We start from the raw sequence: 20,203 nt of genomic DNA on the forward strand, positions 1-20,203 counted from the left end.
CAATCATACCGTGGACTCCCGTGGCTCCGGAAAGGGCATGAGGAGTCATCGGGTAATTAGCTGGAGAAGCGAGGAGGAACCGTGGGTAAGGAGCGGGAGCTCTGCCAACAGCCAGAAACGCTGGTCTGCTCCAGCAGGTGGCCGCAATAACGAGGCAGACCGAGGGTCCGCAAGCCAGCGGAGGACCCGGGCGCCCCAGAAGAGAGGGGAGCGAGTCTACTCGATGCCTCGCCTCCAGAGACAACAGCTCGAACACGCTGTCAGTTCTGAGGTGAGTTCTCTAGAATGCAAGTGCCCCAGGCCAGGGTTCTGTTTGGCTCACCCCATTTTGCCTGGTGCCTGGTGTTCAGTAAAGACCCTGAGTATGAATGTTGTTAAAACATAACGAAGCAGAGACAGAAACTGGGAAACTGAGGCAGGAAAGGATGGCAGTTGTGCACTGCACACGGGACATGTGCTCTGCACTATAGCACTGAGTCGTGGCCAGACTACGGCTGGTCCACAAGGAATAAAAGGATGAAGTTCTGCACTAACTCAGAGATTCAGCCACGCACCGTGGGGTGTTGGCGACATCCAACGGAGCGGGAGGAGGCTGCAGTGGCTGCTGACAGTGGTCTGCCCACTGACCAGAGGCCACCAGAAGCTTCATCAGCACGTTTTGCTTATTTCAACGTAACCGTATTCACTCTTTCTTCCGCTAGCCCCCCTCCATAAACCACTCCTTGGTTTCGCTCTGGGTTCTTCACCCAGGTGACCCGTTCCAACACACAGGAGTACACTCATGTTCCTTGCCTGGAGGTCTCCCACTTCACTCCCTGAGCTGTGCTCTGCATCTGCCCTTCGCCTTAATACTTGCAGTCCCCACATCCTCACCACATTCCTCCTGCAACCCACTCCAACTGGCCTCTGCACTGAATGAACACTCCACTCCCAGGTGCCCAGACCCAGTGCTGGCCTCTCCATCCTCACTGCATCAGCTTCCCAGTGACTTCTGTGGTAGGAAGAACAAGTCCCTGGCAAGGCAGCCACCACCTCACATGGATGTCACATGTGCTTCCAGCACCTCCCACCAGGACTGCCAATTGCTACAAACAGCCTCCTGACTAGCCTCCCTGCTTTCTCTATTGGCCACGAAGCAGCCAGAGAAGGGCTCTGAAAACTAAAAAATCCATATTCCATCACTCAGAATCCATATTCCTTCTGTCCGACGACAGCTCAACACCCAGTGACTTCCGATTACTCTTCAAGTAAAATCTCAAGTCCTTCTGCCTTGCAAGGAACTTCAAGATCCAGCCCCTCCTACCTTGCCTAGTTCATCTTCCACATGTTCACTCTGCTCCAGCCACAATGTCTGCTTTATTGTTCCTTGAACCAAACATATTCCTGCCTCAGGGCCTTTGCACAGGCTATCTCCGCTAAAACATTCTTCCCCCAGATCCTCAAGCAGCTAGCCCTCTTTTAGCATTTGGATCTCAGCTCAAATGTCCCTTCCTAAGAAAGGCCTTCCAAAACCAACCCACTTGAAGTGCTCATACCCCAGGATCCTGTTCTCCTTTCTTCTTAGCACTCTCTGAAATTTTTATTTACGAGTTTATGTATGTACTGTCTTTCCATCTAAACTGTAAGATACATGACAACCAGAACTTACCTGCCTGGTACCCTCGTTATCCGTAACCAGTACCTGGCACATATTAGGCGCTCAAGAATACTGCTAAACACGTAAATGATAGCATGAAATTCAATGGACTACATATGGTCTGCGGGCAACAAACAGGATGCCATGAGTCACTGTCAAAAAGGCCTAAGAGGCACACAGAAGCTCCCATGGATCTGCTTGGCACCACCAATGACAGCTAGTCAGCCAGGCTGTCTAACTCAGGGACAAGTATTAGCAGCAGCACACTGGAGTAGCAGACCTGAAGAGCACCTGTCACTCAAGTCTTCATGCATTCATTCACTGACAGTCACTGAGCACCCACTGTGTGCCAGGCACTCTCCTAAGCTCCCCAGATACATCGGTAAACAGCACAGATGAAGATGCCAGTCCACGCAACCTCACTGTCAGCAGGGGCAACCAGACAATACACGATAAAAAGAAGGGAATTACATAGTGTGTTAGATGATGATGAATGCTAATTCCCAAACACTTATGTCTCACTACCCTCATTTATGAAATAAAAAATACATAATCATCACACAGCAGGTGCTCTGAATTGCTTGAGAAATGGATTGTTAAAAGTCACTGGAAAATGCTTAAATATAAAAATTTTAATTAATAATAATTAAAGCATTTAACAAAAATGATTCTTAAATAAACCAATTAGAGTTAGGAAGTCTAAATTTTGTTCAACAGCACAAATACCAAATAACACTTTAACAGGCACATTAACACTAGTCTCTGATGCCAGGAAACAAGAGACTGTTGCTACAGCAAAGGCCTGTCATGAAAAATGGAAAATGGCTACACTTTCACCTCAATTTTAAAGATCCGGCTTAATTTCAAGCTATTTTAATGTATCTTTTCTCAGAAATGGGAAGCAAATGGCATCTTCTCTTTCTTTCACCTCTTCCCTTACTATTAAAAAGGTAGGTGTAGTTAAGTGTTCTCCCCCTTCTCCTTCTGAAAACGGCCCTCTCTAAATAAGAACCTCGGCTTCCAAAGGAACAGCCTGCAAAAGCTCCTGGCCCTCACAAGAACACCTTGCCCTTGACCTTCCGAGTTGGGACTCCCCCCCCCCCCCGCTGTGCCACCCACACTGACCTCTTCAAGAGGGACTACTTCAGACATGAGCCAAGTACAGAAGGATGGGCTCTCTTTGTTCAAATGGCTTGGCCTCCTGCAAAGCTCCTGGAACTAAAAAACGATTATAGGTAGTTGGTGTACCAAAGTCTAAAAAACTATTAGAAACAATAAACAAACATAGTAAACTTGCAGGACGTGAAATCAATACACAAAAATTCACTGCTTTCCTGTATACTGACAATGAAACTTCAGAAAAAGAAATGGCAAAAAAAAAAAACCTTTTGTAGTTACAACCAAAAAAACCCCAACACCTAGGAATAAACAAAGGATGTGAAGGACCTATATACTAAAAACTACAAAACATTATTAAAAGAGACTGAAAAAGATACAATGAAATGGAAAGATACCCTATGTTCATAAACTGGAAGAATCAACAGAGTTAAAACAGCCGTATTACCCAAAGCAATATACAGATTTAATGAAACCCCCATCAAAATCGCAATGTCATTTTTTTTTAAGTCCTCACCCAAAGACAACTCCATTGATTTGGGGGTGGGGGTGGAGAGAAACATCAATGTGGGAGACAAAGATTAATCGGTTAGCTCCCTTACGTGCCTGAACAAGGGATCGAACCCTCAACCCGGATATGAGTCCTGACTGGTGATCAAACCCACAACCTTTTGGTGTACAGGATAATGCTCCAATCAACTGAGCTGTCTGGACAGGGCCCAATGTCATTTTTTAAAGAACTAGAACAAAAAAATTACCAGATTTGTATGGAATCACGTGTAACCAAAGCAAATCCTGAGAAAAAAGAATGAAGCAGGAGGTATCACGCTACCTGACTTCAGATTACACTACAGAGCTCTGATAACCAAAACAGAATGGTATTGGCAGAAGAACAGACACACTGACCAATGGAACAGAACTGAGAGCCCAGAAATAAAACTATAGGAACATGGGCAAATAATCTTTGACAAAGGAACCAAAAACACATAATGGAGAAAAGAAAGCCTCTTCAATAAATGGTGCTGGGAGAACTGGAAAGCTACATGCAAAGAATGAAACTAGATTAGTTTGTCCCCTTGTATAAGAATTAATTCAAAATGGATAAAAGACCTAAATATGAGGTACGGAACTATAATAAAGTATATAGAAGAAAACACAGGCACTAAACTTTTGAATCTTGGTCATAGAGAACATTTTATGAATTTGACCCCAAAGGCAAGAGAAGTAAAGGCAAAAATGGGGCTATAGAAAACAAAAAGCTTCTGCTCAGCAAAAGAAATCAACAACAAAACAAAAAGGCAATCAACTGAATGTGAAGTGTTATTTGCAAATAACAGCTCAGACAAGGGGCTAGTGTCCAAAATTTATTAAGAACTTACACAACTCAACACCAAACAATCCAATTAAAAAATGGGCAAAGGCCCTGCCTGGTGTGTCTCAGTGGATTGAGTGCCAGCCTGCAAACAGAGGGTCGCTGGTTCGATTCTCAGTCAGGGCACGCACCTGGGTTGCAGGCCAGGTCCCCAGTAGGGGGTGCATGAGAGGCAACCACACATTGATGTTTCTCCCTCTTCTTCTCCTTCCCTTCCCCTCTCTCTAAAAATAAGTAAAATCTTTTTTTTTAATGGGCAAAGGACCTGAACAGACACTTCTCCCAAGATTATACACAACTGGCCATCAGATATATGAAAAGATGTTCAACTTCACTAGCTATCAGGGAAATGCAATCAAAACCACAATGAGATACTACCTTACACGTGTCAGAATGGCTATTATCAACAAGACAGGTAGTAACACCTGTTGGAGAGGTTACAGAGAAAAAAGAACCCTCACTCACTGCTGCTGGGAGTGTAAACTGGTGCAGCCACTGTGGAAAACAGTCTGGCAGTCCCTCAAAACATTAAACATGGAGTGACCAAAAGCCCCAGCAGTCACTTTTCTGGGTATCTACCTGAAACACTCAAAAACACTTATTTGCAAAGATATACAAACCCCTATGTTAACTGCAGCATTACCCACAACTGGTGGCCAAAACAAGGCGCCCCCCAAAGTGTCCTTCGGCAGAGGACTGGACAAAGACGACCTGGTGCATGTATGCTGAGGAGGACGACTCAGCCCTCAGAAAAGAGGAAATACTGCCGTTGGTGACAACATGGAGGGACTTGGGAATATCACCGTAAGTGAAATAAGTCAGCCAGAAACAGCTAGGAATCACATGATTTCACTCATACGTGGGATACAACACTGACACTCAGGCAGACAACGGTATGGTGGTTACCAGAGAGAAGGGGGTGGGAGTTGTGGAAGACAAAGGGAGCCAAATATATGGTAGCAGAACATGATCTGACCACAGGTGGGGGCACACAATGCAATACACAGGTCATGTGTCACAGTAAGGCACATCTGAAACCTGTATGACTCTGTTAACCAATGTCACCCCAACAAATTTAATTTAAAAGTCTAATGTTTTCCTGTATATCTCTAATGAGCAAGTGCAATCTGAATTTTAAAACACAATACTATTTACATTAGCACTGCCCCCAAAATAAAATAATTAGATATAAACCTAACAAAATATGTACACAATCTATATGAGGAAAACTATAAAACCCTGATGAATTAAGTCAAAGAACTAAATAAATGGAGGGATATTGCATGCTCTTGGATAAGAAGATCTAATATTGCCAAGATATCAGTTCTTCTCAGCTTGATCTATAGATTCAATGAAATCCCACTTGAAACCCCAGCAAGGAATTTTGTGGATATTAACCAACTGATTCCAAGTTCACATGAAGAGGCAAAAGACCCAGAACAGCCAGCTCCACACTGAACAGGAGCAAAGTCGGGACGCTGGCACTCCCTGGCTTCCAGACCTACGATGAGGCCACACACTCAGGACAGTGTGGAGCCGTCCAAAGAACAGACAGACACATCAGTGGGACCGAATAGAAAGCCCAGAAACAGACCCACGGAGATACAGCCAACTGATCTTTGGCTAACGGGCAAAGGCAACAGAGTGGAGCAAAGTCTTTTCAACAAATGGTGCTGAACTGGACAGCCACATGCAAAAGAATGAATCTAGACACAGACCTTACATCCTTCACAAAAATCAACTCAAATCTCAGACCTCAACGGAAAATGCAAAACTATACAACTCCTGGAAGACAACAGAGAAGAACTAGATGTCCTTGGGTATAATGTTGCAACACCAACAGCATGACCCATAAAAGAATTAATAAGCTGGACTTCATTAAAATTAAAATTTACTGCCCTTTGAGACAGTATCAAGAGAACGAGAAAACAAGCTACATACTGGGAGAAAATATCTGCAAAAGACACAACTGCTAAAGGACTGTTAGCCAAGGTACACAATGAGCTCTTACAATTAACAATCAGAAAACAACCAACCTGCCACACACTTTTCTCACATCTCAGTCACCCAGCCCATCAGCCAGGCTTTCTCAACCATCTACAAAAGAGTTCTCTTTGTGCTTTTTCCTTTTCATTGTTTTCAAAGCATTAAAACTGGGAGACTTAGATTATGTTTTAGGAACTCCTTTTTAATTTTCAACAGAACTTCATTAAATACCAAGCTAACAGAATTTATCATTAGAAACACTTGGTAGGTGGTATTGAAAGGACTGGAAGGAGGGTAGACAGACAGGTAGGTAGGTAGTTACGACATTTAGCTTTAGAGTTTGGCTATTTTCAGTTATTTGGGCCAAATGGAGGTGGAAAAACAAGGTGGGTAGAATCTACCTTTCATGTTACTGCTTTAAAAAAAAAAATCACAAGAACTGGAATATGCTTCCACATATTTCTACCACTGCCACCACGCTTAGAAAGGGCTTCCCAGATAACCAGACTTTCATCAGTATTTTAGATAAATACCAAAACTTAATGCTGCGTTGCCTTGCGTCTAGGTACCTGAGACACGAGAACGAGACTCTGGAAAGCTCAAGCAGACCCCACACAGCCAAAGCACAGCAGAGCCTTCCTCAGCGGCGCGGTGGGGGCAGGGCTGGGACGCAGGTCAAGTGCAGTCAGGGCGCCTCCTCGGAGGCTGTTCAAACCTGACACAGGCATCTTTCATGGGAAACGGGGTAGAAACGCACGTTCCCAGGTTCCACAAACTCGGGGGTAGAGCCCAGCGATCTGATTCTTAACTCTCCACCCACGATGACTCCAAGGCCAGCTCAGCCTGAACACCACCAAACTAAAGAAGGCCAACCTTCCCATGCACTGCTCCCCATTCGCCTTAGCCGAGCTTCCAGGACTCACCTCTCCTTAGGGGGGTCACTGCCACCCAGGTCTCCAACCACAACTGACAAGTGTGGGGTGCTTGCTCCCTACATAGCGCATGAACGGAGTCTGCGCAGAACACAGTTCTGATGCAGCGGACTCCACTCAAGCCCTCGTCAGCCAACTGAGAACAGCTGGGCCCCAACTGGACCCTCACTTGCCCTTTATCATTTTCAATAAACAATCCCATGAAACAGCACTATGTGTTGAAACCTTGGCAAAAGAACCTCCTGTTCAAATGTCAACTCCAGTAGTAGACAGGTTAAAGAAACTTGGAGAAGAGGCCAAGAAAGGGCCCGGAGCCCCTGACAAGCTGCCGCCTGCCCCCGCGGGAGCCGACTCCACTGCATCAGAGGGACAGCGGCCCCGGCGGTGCGGGGGTGGAAAACGCTGCACGACTCCGTGTACGCTGGATGGCACACTTGACAAATCAAAACAGATTTAAGGATAATTAACAGTAAAATAAATAAATAAATAAATAAACTCCTAAACTAGACCAAAGCCTATCTGTGCTCCCAAACAACTCCAAAAGCCGAAACGGCAGAACTGGGTCAAAGGCAAATCTTTAAAGGTCTCTAGGCACAGTCACCGAAGACTCGCGGAGGGCAGGCTGGGTCTGACCCAACCCTCGGCTGGCCGTGGCAGAGCTCGGACGAGACGGGTTCTGACCGCCAGCTCAATATCTTTCCAAGACATCAGTGACCCTGGAGTTCACCAAGCAAGTTCTAATTTCATGTCTTATCACCTGAAAAAGCGACACCCACAACAAACAGACTCTAACACATAAAGTCACTGCTCAGGTTGACTGATGATCACAATCACCTGAGTAGGGTCACTGGAGCTGTTCTTGGACTAGCGGCAAGAACCAGAAGTGAACTGAAGACTAAGTGATATATTTGTGCCAAGGCCTAACGGCAGACTTACAGCACGCTGGCTGAGCAGAAAGGGTTTCTGAACAGTGCGGTGGGGGAGGGGTGGGGCACTCGGCACACCACGTGCCCAATCAAAGGCACCTGCTCGAGAACCGTTGGGTGTTACATTCACACTGCAGGACACAATTTACTTTTGAAGAAACATCACCCACTGTATTTAATCAATGTCAATACACATTTTATTCGTTTTGTCATTTCTTTTCATGTAATGTACATATCTGAGTTTTATATTTATAGAAGAGCTCCAAGAACATATACTGAGTTCTTGTGTTTTTACATATTTCATCCATTCTGCAAATATTTACTGAACACCAACTATGGGCCCAATAGTCCTCTGAGGGCTACATTTGGAAGTGATACTATCATAAAACAGTTTCATCCAAATGGAGGTGGGTCCACAAGAATCTTCCTCCTTTATAGAACAAGTTATTTAGCATCTTGTTCCAATTTCATGAACATCACTGGACTCTCCGCAGGTGAGATGTCCTTCCCTACCATTCCTCAGAGGCAAACCCGCCTGTACTGGCCCCTCCTCACCTGTCAACCCAACTGCTACAAAATCATGTTTAATTTGAAATCTGGTACCATATATTAAAATCGAAAATCAAATGGTGTCACTCTGAAAACTTGGCTCTCTGTGTTCATATCTGCATTTTCCTCCTTGCAATTGGGTTAAAACCAGAATTCCTCTGTTGAACTTAGTATCAAGTCAGATAGTGGACTCCAAAATTTCCTCTGGCACTTCAACCAGAAAAGTGCCGCCTGGCATCAGAGAATAAGCTGGGACCATGCAAACAGTCGGCACCGCCAAACTTAAAACGAAACGAAGCTCCGCCTCAGGGCCAATGACTTTCCGAGTCATCGAGGCTGAAGCAGCTTTGTGCACTTGTTAGTTTAGCTCCCATTTTGGAAGTCTGAAAAGTCCTAAATGATCCCCCCAAAATGTGGGGCTAATTTCCAAAAGATAACATATAAATATACTAGCAAACCCAATCATTAAAAAAAATTACATCCCTGCTCTGGCCAGAGTGGCTCAATTGGTTTGGCACTGTCCAGCAAAGCAAAAGGTCACTGGTTTGATTCCCAGTCAGGACACATGCCTGGGTTGCAGGTTCGATCCCCTGTCAGGGAGCATATCGATATTTCTCTCTTACATCAATGTTTCTCACATCGATATTTCTCTCCCTCTCTTTCTCCCTTCCTTCTCCTCTCTCTTAAACAATTTTTTAAATTACATTCCTAAATCTATTACCTAAAATCTATGCTTTTATCAGTTATAGAAAGAGAAAAATTTAAAAATGCAAAACACCCAAAAATATGTCTACTATACAAAAAAAAGTGATTAACAGAATTTTTTAAAATAAGGTGGCTTCTTGTTAACATAGCTTAAATGAAATATAATTTAATAATTCTCATGATCTCAGTTCATTTTTCTTACCTAAATATAAAAAGTCGGTGAAAATGTATTCGGAATTTAGAAGGGTCATTTGCCCCCTATAAACGGCGCTGCAGTGTGGGAAGTGTTCTTCTTCAGGTTCCACGGGATGGCGTCAGATTATTTGGTCTATATCTGTACTGCTCGCTGCATAGACATTTTTACAGTAAAAATGCATTTAATGAGAATTTCTGAAGCCACTACCAACTAAAAACCTTCCAGGAAACTTTCTTTAAGATCAGTACAAACGAGAACTCTGTTTTGTTTGCTTACTCTAGAGAAACTTGGTATTAGAGAAGAAACAAGCAAAAGAAAGAGAATTAATAGTTCAAAAACGGTAGCACACAAGAAATGATCTGAGCAGACTTGAGGACATTTGCATCATAAAGCGTCTGCGGGCTGCGCAGCTAGCGGGCTGCTGCCTTTGGAGGAGCGCAGGCCCCGGACTGCAGCGCTATTTTAAGTCAAACAGCTAATTAATGACTAAACAAAAGAAATTTCAGTCCCGACAACACACATGGAGTACTAATATGTGTAATTATGAAGTAGTCATTTGTGCAATCAGAAAGTTACATTAGCATAATTATTTCTGGCTCTGGGCCTTAAAAATATTAACTTAAAATGCAGAAACCTTGTAATAGTTCACCTAATGAAGATGTGAATACCAAACTGATTATGAAGTAAGAACTGGTTCTTTGACAAATGTGCTGTTTAATACATTCTCTCCTGACCTGAATATAAAAAATCAAGCCTACCCCTCCAGTTACCCAGAGGTACAAAATTTCTACTTGTAATATATTTTCTTCATTATCCAAAGTCCATGTATTAATACTCATTATTAAGAATCAAAAGTGTTTCCCTAAAAGTGTTTGCTATTTTTTAAAAAAATCATCATGCAGCAATACCTTAGGTTTATGCATAACATTTAAAAATGCAAATAAATAAAGAAGCCGAATACTCCGGAAAACAAAGATCACTAAGTAGCCGCAAGACCCTGGGCAAGTCCGGCTGAAGTTACTCTTCGGGACAGAACTGGAGAGCGCACAGGCTGCAAAATCAGGCCGTGGGCTTGGACTCCCAAGCCCACATAACCTGCCTCTGCTATGAGGGTGATCACATAACCCGCCTCGCAGGACTAATCCAAGCAGGACAAGGGATGGCTCACACCCAGGACCCCCTAGTGCCCCAGCTACGCCCCAGAACGGCCGTTCTGCAAATGTTTGTGGCCACAGTCACTTTTGTCATCACCCTTGTGTCCTTTATCATCTTCAGAACCTGAGGGAAGGGCATGTGTGGTGGAGAAAGTGTTATCTAAAGTTGATTTATTTTCAGATGCATTTACTTAAATTGCATTCAAGAAGGGAAGGAGATTTCACCAATTCCAGTGAGTGAGAAAGGTTAACAGTAGGCCCTAAGATCGCTCTTATCTTATGATAGTCTCCCTTTTCGGTGCCTTTCAGCTTCACCAAATAGTGACATGTGAACCTACAGTACGAATTCTATATTAGCTCTTTTTAGTCCAAAACTGAATCACAGAATGGTTTTGCCAAGTACACCAATGTAGTTAAGAGTTCCAGGTCTTTGATTAAAAGCCCAGATAATACATAATAGAAGAAATATTCTTAAGAATTAAAAGCAACACACAAACTAAGGTCAGACCAAGACAGGCTCTATCAAGTGTGCTACCTCGACCAAATTATTTAACCACTTTTTTTTCTTTCATTGATCCTACAGAGAAGGGAAGGGAGGGGGAAAGAAAGGAAGAGAAACACCGATGTGAGAGAGAAACATCCATCTGTTGCCTCTTGCATGTGCCCTGACCAGGGACCAAACCCACAACGCAGACATGTGCCCTGATCAGGAATCGAACACAAGACCTTTCTGTTTGCAGGAAACGCCCAACCCACTGAGCCACAACAGCCAGAGCTTATTTAACCACTTTTAACCAATACTCCCTCATCGGTCAAATAAAATATTACCAATCTTGGAATATTGTTACAAGGCTGAGAAATAATTATATCCAGTACTCTATCATTAGTCTAGCAAAGAGCAGGCGCTCCCTGAAAGGTGGCACCAACAGGCACAATGTCCCTTTCCCTCGCTCAGCAAATACACAACAACGAAGCTGGGCCTTCTCAAGTGATCACAGATACTACCACACAGGTGTGAGTCAAGGGATGTCTCCCCTTCTCTCCCAGGAATTCAACGTGATACCCCTCACTGGGGGGCAGGGGAGAGGATGAGAGATGAAGACAGCCAGAGTCGCCCCAGGCCACCGAGGCACACGCACTGCGCACGCGGTGAGACGAACGTGTGGTTCCCACAGGCCTCTGCAGTGACACTGCCTGGTCGAAGTGCGCAGACCTACAGAAACGCGGTGGTGTACAACACAGCTCCAGAACACAAGCCGACCAGAGCGAGTGGCGGCCACCAAAGAACAGCCATCTACTCCAACTCAAGGGACAGAGCCCCTGGCAGTGGCAGCATGGCCACACTTTACTCCAGGAGCCGCCTGACTTCCTGGGCAATGCTGACTAGTGGGACTCTGCCTTCCGGAGGACCACCAAGCCCCAGGGAGACGCCGGGCGCACGGGAGTTCACTTCCTCCAGGTGCTAGAGGCAGGCAACGCCCAGCCTGCTCAACGAAGTGTGCACTCTGCGAACAGCAGTGAGTCTGCTCCTGTTCCCCAAGCCAGTTGAAAAAATGAATGGGAAGGGGGGTCAGAAAGTACAAACTGGCAGCTACAAAGTCGTCCCAGGAATGTAGAGCACGGCCTAGAGAATACAGTCAATAATACTGTGGTAACTATGCATGGTGACAGGTAGGTGACTAGACTCATGAGGGGATCCCTTTGTAAGGTATATGAATGTCTCATCACTGTGTTATATACCTGAAACTAATATAATACTGAATGTCAACTGTACTTGAAAAACACTTTAAATACAGTAATTTTTTAAAGAAAAATTATTTATTTACTTTTTGTTTTTCGCCAGTACTGCCTAACACTCTATAGAACGAATGACTCCTAATCTGAGACTTCTGCTGTCACTCGAAGATTCTCCTATTTTTCCTGAAGCCCAAAACAAACAACAAAAAGCCGAGGTCCCCCGCACAGAAACACGGGCCAGCCTTCCAGCCTGGTGTGCCCAGGCAGCGGCTCCCTGCGCCGAGCACCCCAGAGCACAAGGGCAGGGCACTGGCTCTCCTCCCCGCTCCCGCAGTGGTGCGGCTTCTGCACGGCGACCCGCATCCCTCAGACCTCAGCTTCACACTTGGCCCTCACAGACAGGGATGGGGTCCTCTCTTTGGACTTGGACTTCAATAACATGTGACCTAAACCAGCAGTTTCCAGGATGCACTGGGGTCCTGGGACAAAATATACAACTTACTTTCCTTTTAATCTCATCCTCTATAAAAATTCTTTATTGGGTGTTTTATAATGCATCTAAAATATTAAGTAAAACATGAAAATAATATAAAGGTAAGTAAACATGTGAGCTCAGCTGAAGGGCTGTGCTCCAAAGTTCCAAAGAAGTTTTGAAATCAAGACTCTGAATAATCTCCCAACTAAATTTCTAACACTGTTACCTCCAGCATTATAAAATTCTCAAGACCACTGATTCTAATTAAGCAACAGCTGGTTTCAAATATAACTTCAATTAAAATAAATTGCCAACTTCATATAAAATTGAAAAAATACATACCTATTATGTGTTTTAATACATGTCAATAGACTGGAGATAATATATAATATGCTATCAAATCCGTGTTTCAGGGAATACAAAGAAACATTAAATTTTTAAATAATTCATGACCCAGTTGTGACCTAGTGAATGGCTCCCAAATTATACTATTTTGCTGACAGAGTAACAATCTATTATTAAGGCTAATTTCCAACATATCTACTTTGTTTTCATATCTTAAGTGTTTCAAATAGTTAATAAATGACCGACAAAAACAACAGGCCTCTAAACTAGCTGATGCTTCTCAAAGTGAATTGAGGGTTCTGTCTGAAGGGGAAATATTTATGCAAATAATCAAAACATGCACACCTTAAAAGCTATTTAGAATCAGCTGAAATGAGGTAACAAAGCTCTGAGGTCCTAGTACATCAATCAGTAAACTGGGATAAGTAAAGAAACTTTCATCCTTATAAACCTCTTACAACTCAAACGAACGCATTCCAAATCAAGAAGTCAGAGCAAAATCATCTTTAAAAAATAAAGGGCTGAACAGGCACCACTGTTTTCTTGCCGAGTCTTTTAACAAACTGTGTACTCAATACAGGGCATGGTATTGTATTGAACTAAACCTGTAAGTCAGTTGTTGAACCAGCAACACAAATCGTTTATAACAAACTCTGCAAAACCAGTAACCCCGCCATCTGAATGAAAGGAATGGACTTCTCTGAGAGATGGACACACAGCCAGTTCTCACCACCACACGGAACGAGTATCACCCGAAATTCAAATATCTGGAGTCCAAACTAAGAAAGATGACAAACCAACCTACCCCTAGTACTAAGACTCCCAGAGTCAGATTTACCAAAAAAAAAAAAAAAAAAAAAAAAGGAAACATCATTCAAGAAGAAAAACTTTTATTCATTCTAGTTCACCAAACTTCTAATTGGATGCCAAAAACAGGGTTTGGCAAAAGTCAGTTTACAGCTGTGAGTACATGAAGCAGTTTATTCTCGTGCTGTCATCTATTAATTAGTGCATTATTTTCCATAGGAACAACTGTAAAGCTGCTTTTGCCCCACCTCACAGACAGTCTACTACACAGCCCTCATTCTCAATCACAAGTCCTGCCGTTTCGGTAAACCGGTTGGTTAACCTCCACGCGTCCTGCTTCATCAGAGAAGCCTGCCCGTCCCCACTCTAGAGGAACTTGGCCTCACCAAGACACCGCGCGTCCCGTGGGCGCTGGGCTGTCTCACCTGCCTGTGACAACAAAGCCCTGAGGTTCGGGGGAGATGCAGGCAGAGTCAGCCACCAAAGGCAAGACACTGAACACGGGGAACCCACACAGAGGAGCTTGCGCTCCCTCAGCACGTCACTCAGCGTGCACGTGTCACAGCGCTCAAAACACGCAGGTCAGAGACCGTTCGAGAACCGTGTTGGCTTCTGTCAAATCCAGATTAAATACTCTTCTCGTTTACAATTTCCTAGTTTAGTTATTTCAAATTAAAAGCTAATATAAAGTAGTACTATGCAAAGTAACCTGACAAGTTTGCCCTTCAAGAAATCATACCCCTAAAAATAGAAATTTATCTACCTCATTAGTGTTCCAACGGTGCCTCTCTTTGGGTAAACTTGAACATTTCGGCAGACATTCAAGCAGCTTTTTCGGTAAAAAGATTTTTACATGACTACTATTGCTGTTCCCATGATCATCTATAAAGAAGAAAACAATAAATTCAGAGAAAATAGTAGAGAAAATCTCCTGTTAAGTATACTGGCAAGATCAGACACGGCCGCTCAGGTCAGTCCCTGAGAGCCCAGAAGCTCCCGTCACGTCTTGGTCACCGCACTCGCTGCACGCTCATCGGACGGGTGGCGGCAGGGGTCTGACCGACAGACTACAACAGACCGAGCTTTCGCTCCCTGCCAAGCTGGTGAGCAGGGCCACCCCCAGCAGCTGCCCGTGACCAGAACGTTACTTTTCAAAGTTCTTGCACCAGGTTTCCATGAAGACCATCAAAATTGCAAAATGATTTAACCTCACAAAACCCCAAAATCTTCTATTAACCAGTTGAAAAGTTTTAAGCTGTTTTCAGGGAAGAAGAATTCTAATAAAATGGGACTATTTTATTCATAAACTAATACTACTTCATCCCCTAGAATACAAATGAGACTTACCCTTTCAAAAGCAAATTACAAATCTTATAGATACAAGGAGTTCAAAACCCCAGTTAGCTAGGTAACCCAGAGGCTGGCCTTTCTAGCCTAAATGAAAAAATATACCACTCCAATTAACTTGATTTACATATGCATATCTGTATCATTAATGTATCTCATCGAAACATAACTGCTAAACTAGTGGAAGAAAAACCCATTACACTTCCAGACTAGAGGGCATGTCACCCTACCTGATAATCGGCCTCCCTGAGACCTGCGGGAAGAGACAGTTTCCTTCATCACGTCATTTGTTTATTTCTTTACACATCATTTCCTATTTCATTCCTGTAACAAAGTCCCTTTGCCTGGCTCGAAATTTCTTGACAGTTTTGGCACCTTTAGCTCCAACTTTCAAATTACCCACACCAATTTTTTAACTGCTAAATGGAAGCCCCAATGTCCAAAGGGCGCGGTGCGTAACCAGATACTAAGGAGCAGTGCATTAAACACTAAACCCTGAATCTGCCCCAGAAAGTCACAGTTGAAACAGCTTATTCTCATATTAACAAGATAGAGCAGAAACACCGCACTCCAGGTCAAAGTTCAGGGTTCAGGCCCAGTTCTGCTACTTAATAACTGTGTGACCTTGGGTAAGTTACTTAATATCTTCAGTTTTCCTAATTCTCCTCCAGGCATAAATCTCTACAGAACTGACTGTCATTCAATGACTACCTATCTACCAATTAAACGGCCTTACATGGCATCAGGTATTAACAATGTTAAAAGTGAACTACAACATCATTATTTTTCCAGTCATTTACTATAACGTGGCTTAGCATGGTCTCTTTTTAGAACACGTGAAAAGCATAAAAGACTAAAAAATATTTTCTACAATCACAATAAAAATCTTCTCCAAACATTTTCCATCTGATTTATACATTTCTTCTCAAGGAAAAGACCTTAACAGGAAAATATTGGGCATAGAAATAAAGTCTAAAAAAATTTACTACATCATATGGAAATATTTTACAGGGAAGAACTTAGGATCGAGTTTTAGCACACTAAACCTCTTGGTCCGTGAACTACACAACCAACTGAATTATAATGCCCATCCTCTATTTCTACAAGCGGCATAAAACTTGAAAAACTTCAGAACTGACTACTTTTAAGAATCCATAATTTTAATTTAATAGTAAAATCAAATTAAACTTTTTAAAAAATCTTGCTATGGAACCTAAAAGAGTGTTCAACAAAGAGAAGTTCACAGAGAGTTCTGTGTTACTTGCAGCCGATAAAGCCTTGGTAACTGCGTGTGCTTATGCTCGCTCCCTGCACTCCACCCCGACGGAGGGACCGCGGCCCATCGAACTCCAAGGGCAGAACACCAGCTCACCTGAGCCTTTCCCTCCCTTCCCTTCTCTCTGCCCCTGCAGTGGTCTTATTCTTATTTTTAAAATCTCCCATGATGTGTACAATTCTGAAAGCAGAGGAGAAATTCTAAATCTACACTCAATTCGAACAGTCACCAATGACAGGGTGCCTTTTATGAAAGCAGTGCTCTGCTAAGTACTCAATCAATGGCACATCCTGAATTGTAGTCATATCACTAAGAAAAAGCACTTAAAATGTAATTTTGAACAATAGCAAGAGAATATTAAAGCTTCTCAGGTTCTAGTCACAACCTGATGTAAATTATCTGTCCTTTCAGCCTCTTTGAGGAACCCGCTGTGTCTGTAACATATGAAGTGTATCCATCTGCGTACAGGAGTGTCTACCTGTGTGTACACGTGTGTGCACACACATGTGGAGAGGGAGCGAGAGGGACCAAGAACTCTTCTCAGCAGCACGGGTCCCTGCTGCAGAAGAGCCTTCCGTCGCCAACTCTGATGTGGAATCGGGCGCAGGAACCGCCCGAAGGCTCTCGAAGAGGAAGGAGGAGAAGGGCCGTGCGGGCACCTCCTCAATCAAGGCTCTAAATGCAGCGCCTTACGGGATGTTCGGCCCTGGGTTCGAAAGGAACGGGGGTGTGACAGGCCAATGAGCTCCCCTTAATCAGGTTTTAAACTGTGCTATTCCCAGAATTTTAGGATAATGCTGCATATTAATTGGATGTTTTGAAGAAACATAACAACAGGTAATTTTTCCACTGTGCATTATGAAGATGGCAATTTTAATACTGGGAGAAAGAATATTAGGAACTCAAATAGGCAAAAATGTTAAAAGTCTTATTTTCAAATTTCAGTTTTTCCAGTTAGAAGTGGGATAAAAAGTGATTTTGCTTTAAAGCACTGCTCACAGGGCCGTGCTGTGCAAAGCTGCGCTTTTTAATGAAGAGCTGCTTTTTCCTGTTTGGGGAAAACTACACATGACATAACAAGGAGAGAGACGCGTGCACCCGGCCGGACAGCGCCCTGAGTGCGCAGCGGAGGTGCGTGCGTGCTGCACCGCCTTCGGCCGCACCCCAGCACTGGATGCAGACGGGGACACTCTGCACTGCGAGACAGAAGTGCCAACCGAGCCCAGTGAGACACTTCATTATCATCATCTAGCAAACATTCATGTGTGATATGTGACTTCAGAAAATTGTTTCCTCACCTCCTCCACAATAAAAATAACGTAGTGAAGCTCCTGAAGTCGACAGATGATTTGCTTGGCCGACAGCTATAATTCTAGAGAATGAGCCATCCTTTTCAGTCAACCCTCAAATATTTTCCAAATAATAATTTCCGACACACAGTATAATTTAACTAAAACTTTCCAAAACATACAAAAATGCTCATTCGCTTAATCAGGCAAAAAGTAAAATTCTTGTTTTCCTGTTTTACTTCTAAAAATTGAGATTCACATAGCCAAATCCTTTATTTAAACCCAGAGAAATGTCTGACCTTTTCCTTGCAACACACTGTTGACTTTTGCAAAGTGAATTGTAACTATATTAACTCTAACCTGAACATGCTGCACTGTTTTATTTTAAGTCATAATTAGTAAAAATTAAATAATTTTGGTTCTGTGAATAATTACAAACACTGTTACTCAGTCGAGTTGATTATGATGAATGTCTCAACCAAACTGCTCAAAAGTCGTCAGTGTAACAGTGTATCAAACTGCTGGATCTTATTGGGAATGTATTTGATCAACAACTTGGAGTGGTAAAATTAAAAGGGAGCTCTACAATTTTCTGTTTAGCTCTAATTATTATGTGCTTCGATTTAATTAGTGGGATAGGAACCGATTCAGGAAAACATCCCCACACACTGTTCTCCTCAAGTCAGCACAGCGCGCACAGCAGCTAACACTGCACCGCTACTGCGAGGCCTTCCACCCGCTACTCATCCAAAACAAATATCAATTAGGCACCAGCGATGTGTCAGCATTGCTATGCTTTCTCTTTATTCTTTTCCAAAGAGATTCTCCAAAATGAGTTAATCTCAGTTGTAAGTATCCAAAAGACATTTAAAGTTAAAAAAACAAACAAAAAAAAATGCCCTGGCAGGTGTAGCTCAGTGGATTAAGCGCGGGCTGGGAACCAAAGGGTCACCAGTTCGATTCCCAGTCAGGGAACATGCCTGGGTTGCAGGCCAGATCCCCAGTAGGGGGCACATGAGAGGCAACCACACACTGATGTTTCTTTCCCTCTCTTTCTCCTTCTCTTCTCTTCTCTCTAAAAATAAATAAATAAAATCTTTTAAAAAAAATAAGTTTTTAATAGAAAAACATAACTACTTTTGCTGTTTAACCACCCCTTTCCTCTTAAGAGTGTGTGATCAACAAATCTTACCTTTTCTGTTTTTTAGGTGGCCCAAATTTACCCCTTTTTTCTGTCAATCGTATTATCAAATCTCTGGCCCAGGTTTAGGTCAACTCATACCCCATGTTCAATAAACTTCTACTCATCTGCATTTACATTTTTGGTCTGAAAATAGGTGGGTGAGCATGGGAGCCTTGTGATCAAGTACTTCCACTTGGATTCAGGGGCCTCTTCTGCTTCGGTCCACTCCGTGTCCATCGGAGCTACCTGTGACCCACTAAATAAACTTCTGAGGGCGCAGACATCTGTGGGACTCTGTGTCAGGCACCCAGAAAGGAGTATGCGTGGCACTCTCTCATTTAATCCTCACAAGATCCCATCAGGGCGTAACTACCCCCATTTTATGAGTAAAGAGCCGGAGGGTCATATTAACTTGCCCAAAATCCACAGCTAGTAAATGGTTCAAATGCCCAGATTCACACATGCCCTGTGGCTTTTCCCACATGACTCCTACTCTAAGTCATCTGGAATTTGACACCAGAATTATAGAATCGTTGTTTTGGAATCTAACATTTGCAGAGCGCTTTGATTTTCCCATGTGGTTAAACCTTTGCCGTTTTAATCCTCACGGAAAGGTTATGAGGGGAGTATTACTTTGCTACCCTCAGAAGGATTAAGTAACTCATCTAAGATCACACAGCAAGTTAAAGGCAGAACCCAGGTCTTCTAAATCCCGGCCACGGGCCATTCCCTGCACTACAGTGACGGAGACACTCACTGCCAAGCCCACCCCTTCCTGTAAGTCAAAAGCTTTTCGAATCCTACCTTCTAGAGGTGGCACGGTGTTGAGAACACAGTAGGTGCTAGTTCCGCAGAATACACTTTGGGAAACGCTCTAAGGAAACAGAAAATAAAATGTAAAACTAATCTTTGAAAAAGATATACACTGGCTCTTCTGTGGTCTTCCTGCCAAAGACGTACAACCTGGATCAAACCCCAAAGGAGAACAGTCTACAAAATGACTGGCCTGTGCTCTTGCAGAGTGTCAAGGTCATGCGAATCAAAGACTGAGAGGATGTTGTGCATTACAGGAGATGGAAGAGACAATCGAGTGTGGCCCAGGGGCCTGGCCGGCGCTCTCTCTACAGATGTTACCACTGGGCCGACCGGCACGGCGGGAGCAGCATCTGGGG

General features: G+C 43.5%; 1 protein-coding gene across 2 annotated transcripts in view; it reads right to left on the reverse strand.

Moving 5' to 3' along the window:
- The window catches only part of LOC119055913 (calmodulin-binding transcription activator 1-like), a 78,592-nt gene that overhangs the window by 32,813 nt on the left and 25,576 nt on the right, over window positions 1–20,203 (reverse strand). For both annotated transcript variants that reach the window (XM_037154212.2, XM_037154211.2), the window contains exons 2-3: window positions 19,836–19,905; window positions 14,700–14,818 (exon numbers count right to left, since the gene is read on the reverse strand). In XM_037154212.2, coding sequence (XP_037010107.1) covers window positions 14,700–14,818; window positions 19,836–19,905 — 189 coding nt within the window. The remainder of the gene's footprint in view (window positions 1–14,699; window positions 14,819–19,835; window positions 19,906–20,203) is intronic.

This window comes from Artibeus jamaicensis, unplaced genomic scaffold (genome assembly GCF_021234435.1).
Source record: "Artibeus jamaicensis isolate MK-2021 breed Jamaican fruit bat unplaced genomic scaffold, CSHL_Jam_final scaffold_847, whole genome shotgun sequence".
NCBI lineage: Eukaryota > Metazoa > Chordata > Mammalia > Chiroptera > Phyllostomidae > Artibeus > Artibeus jamaicensis.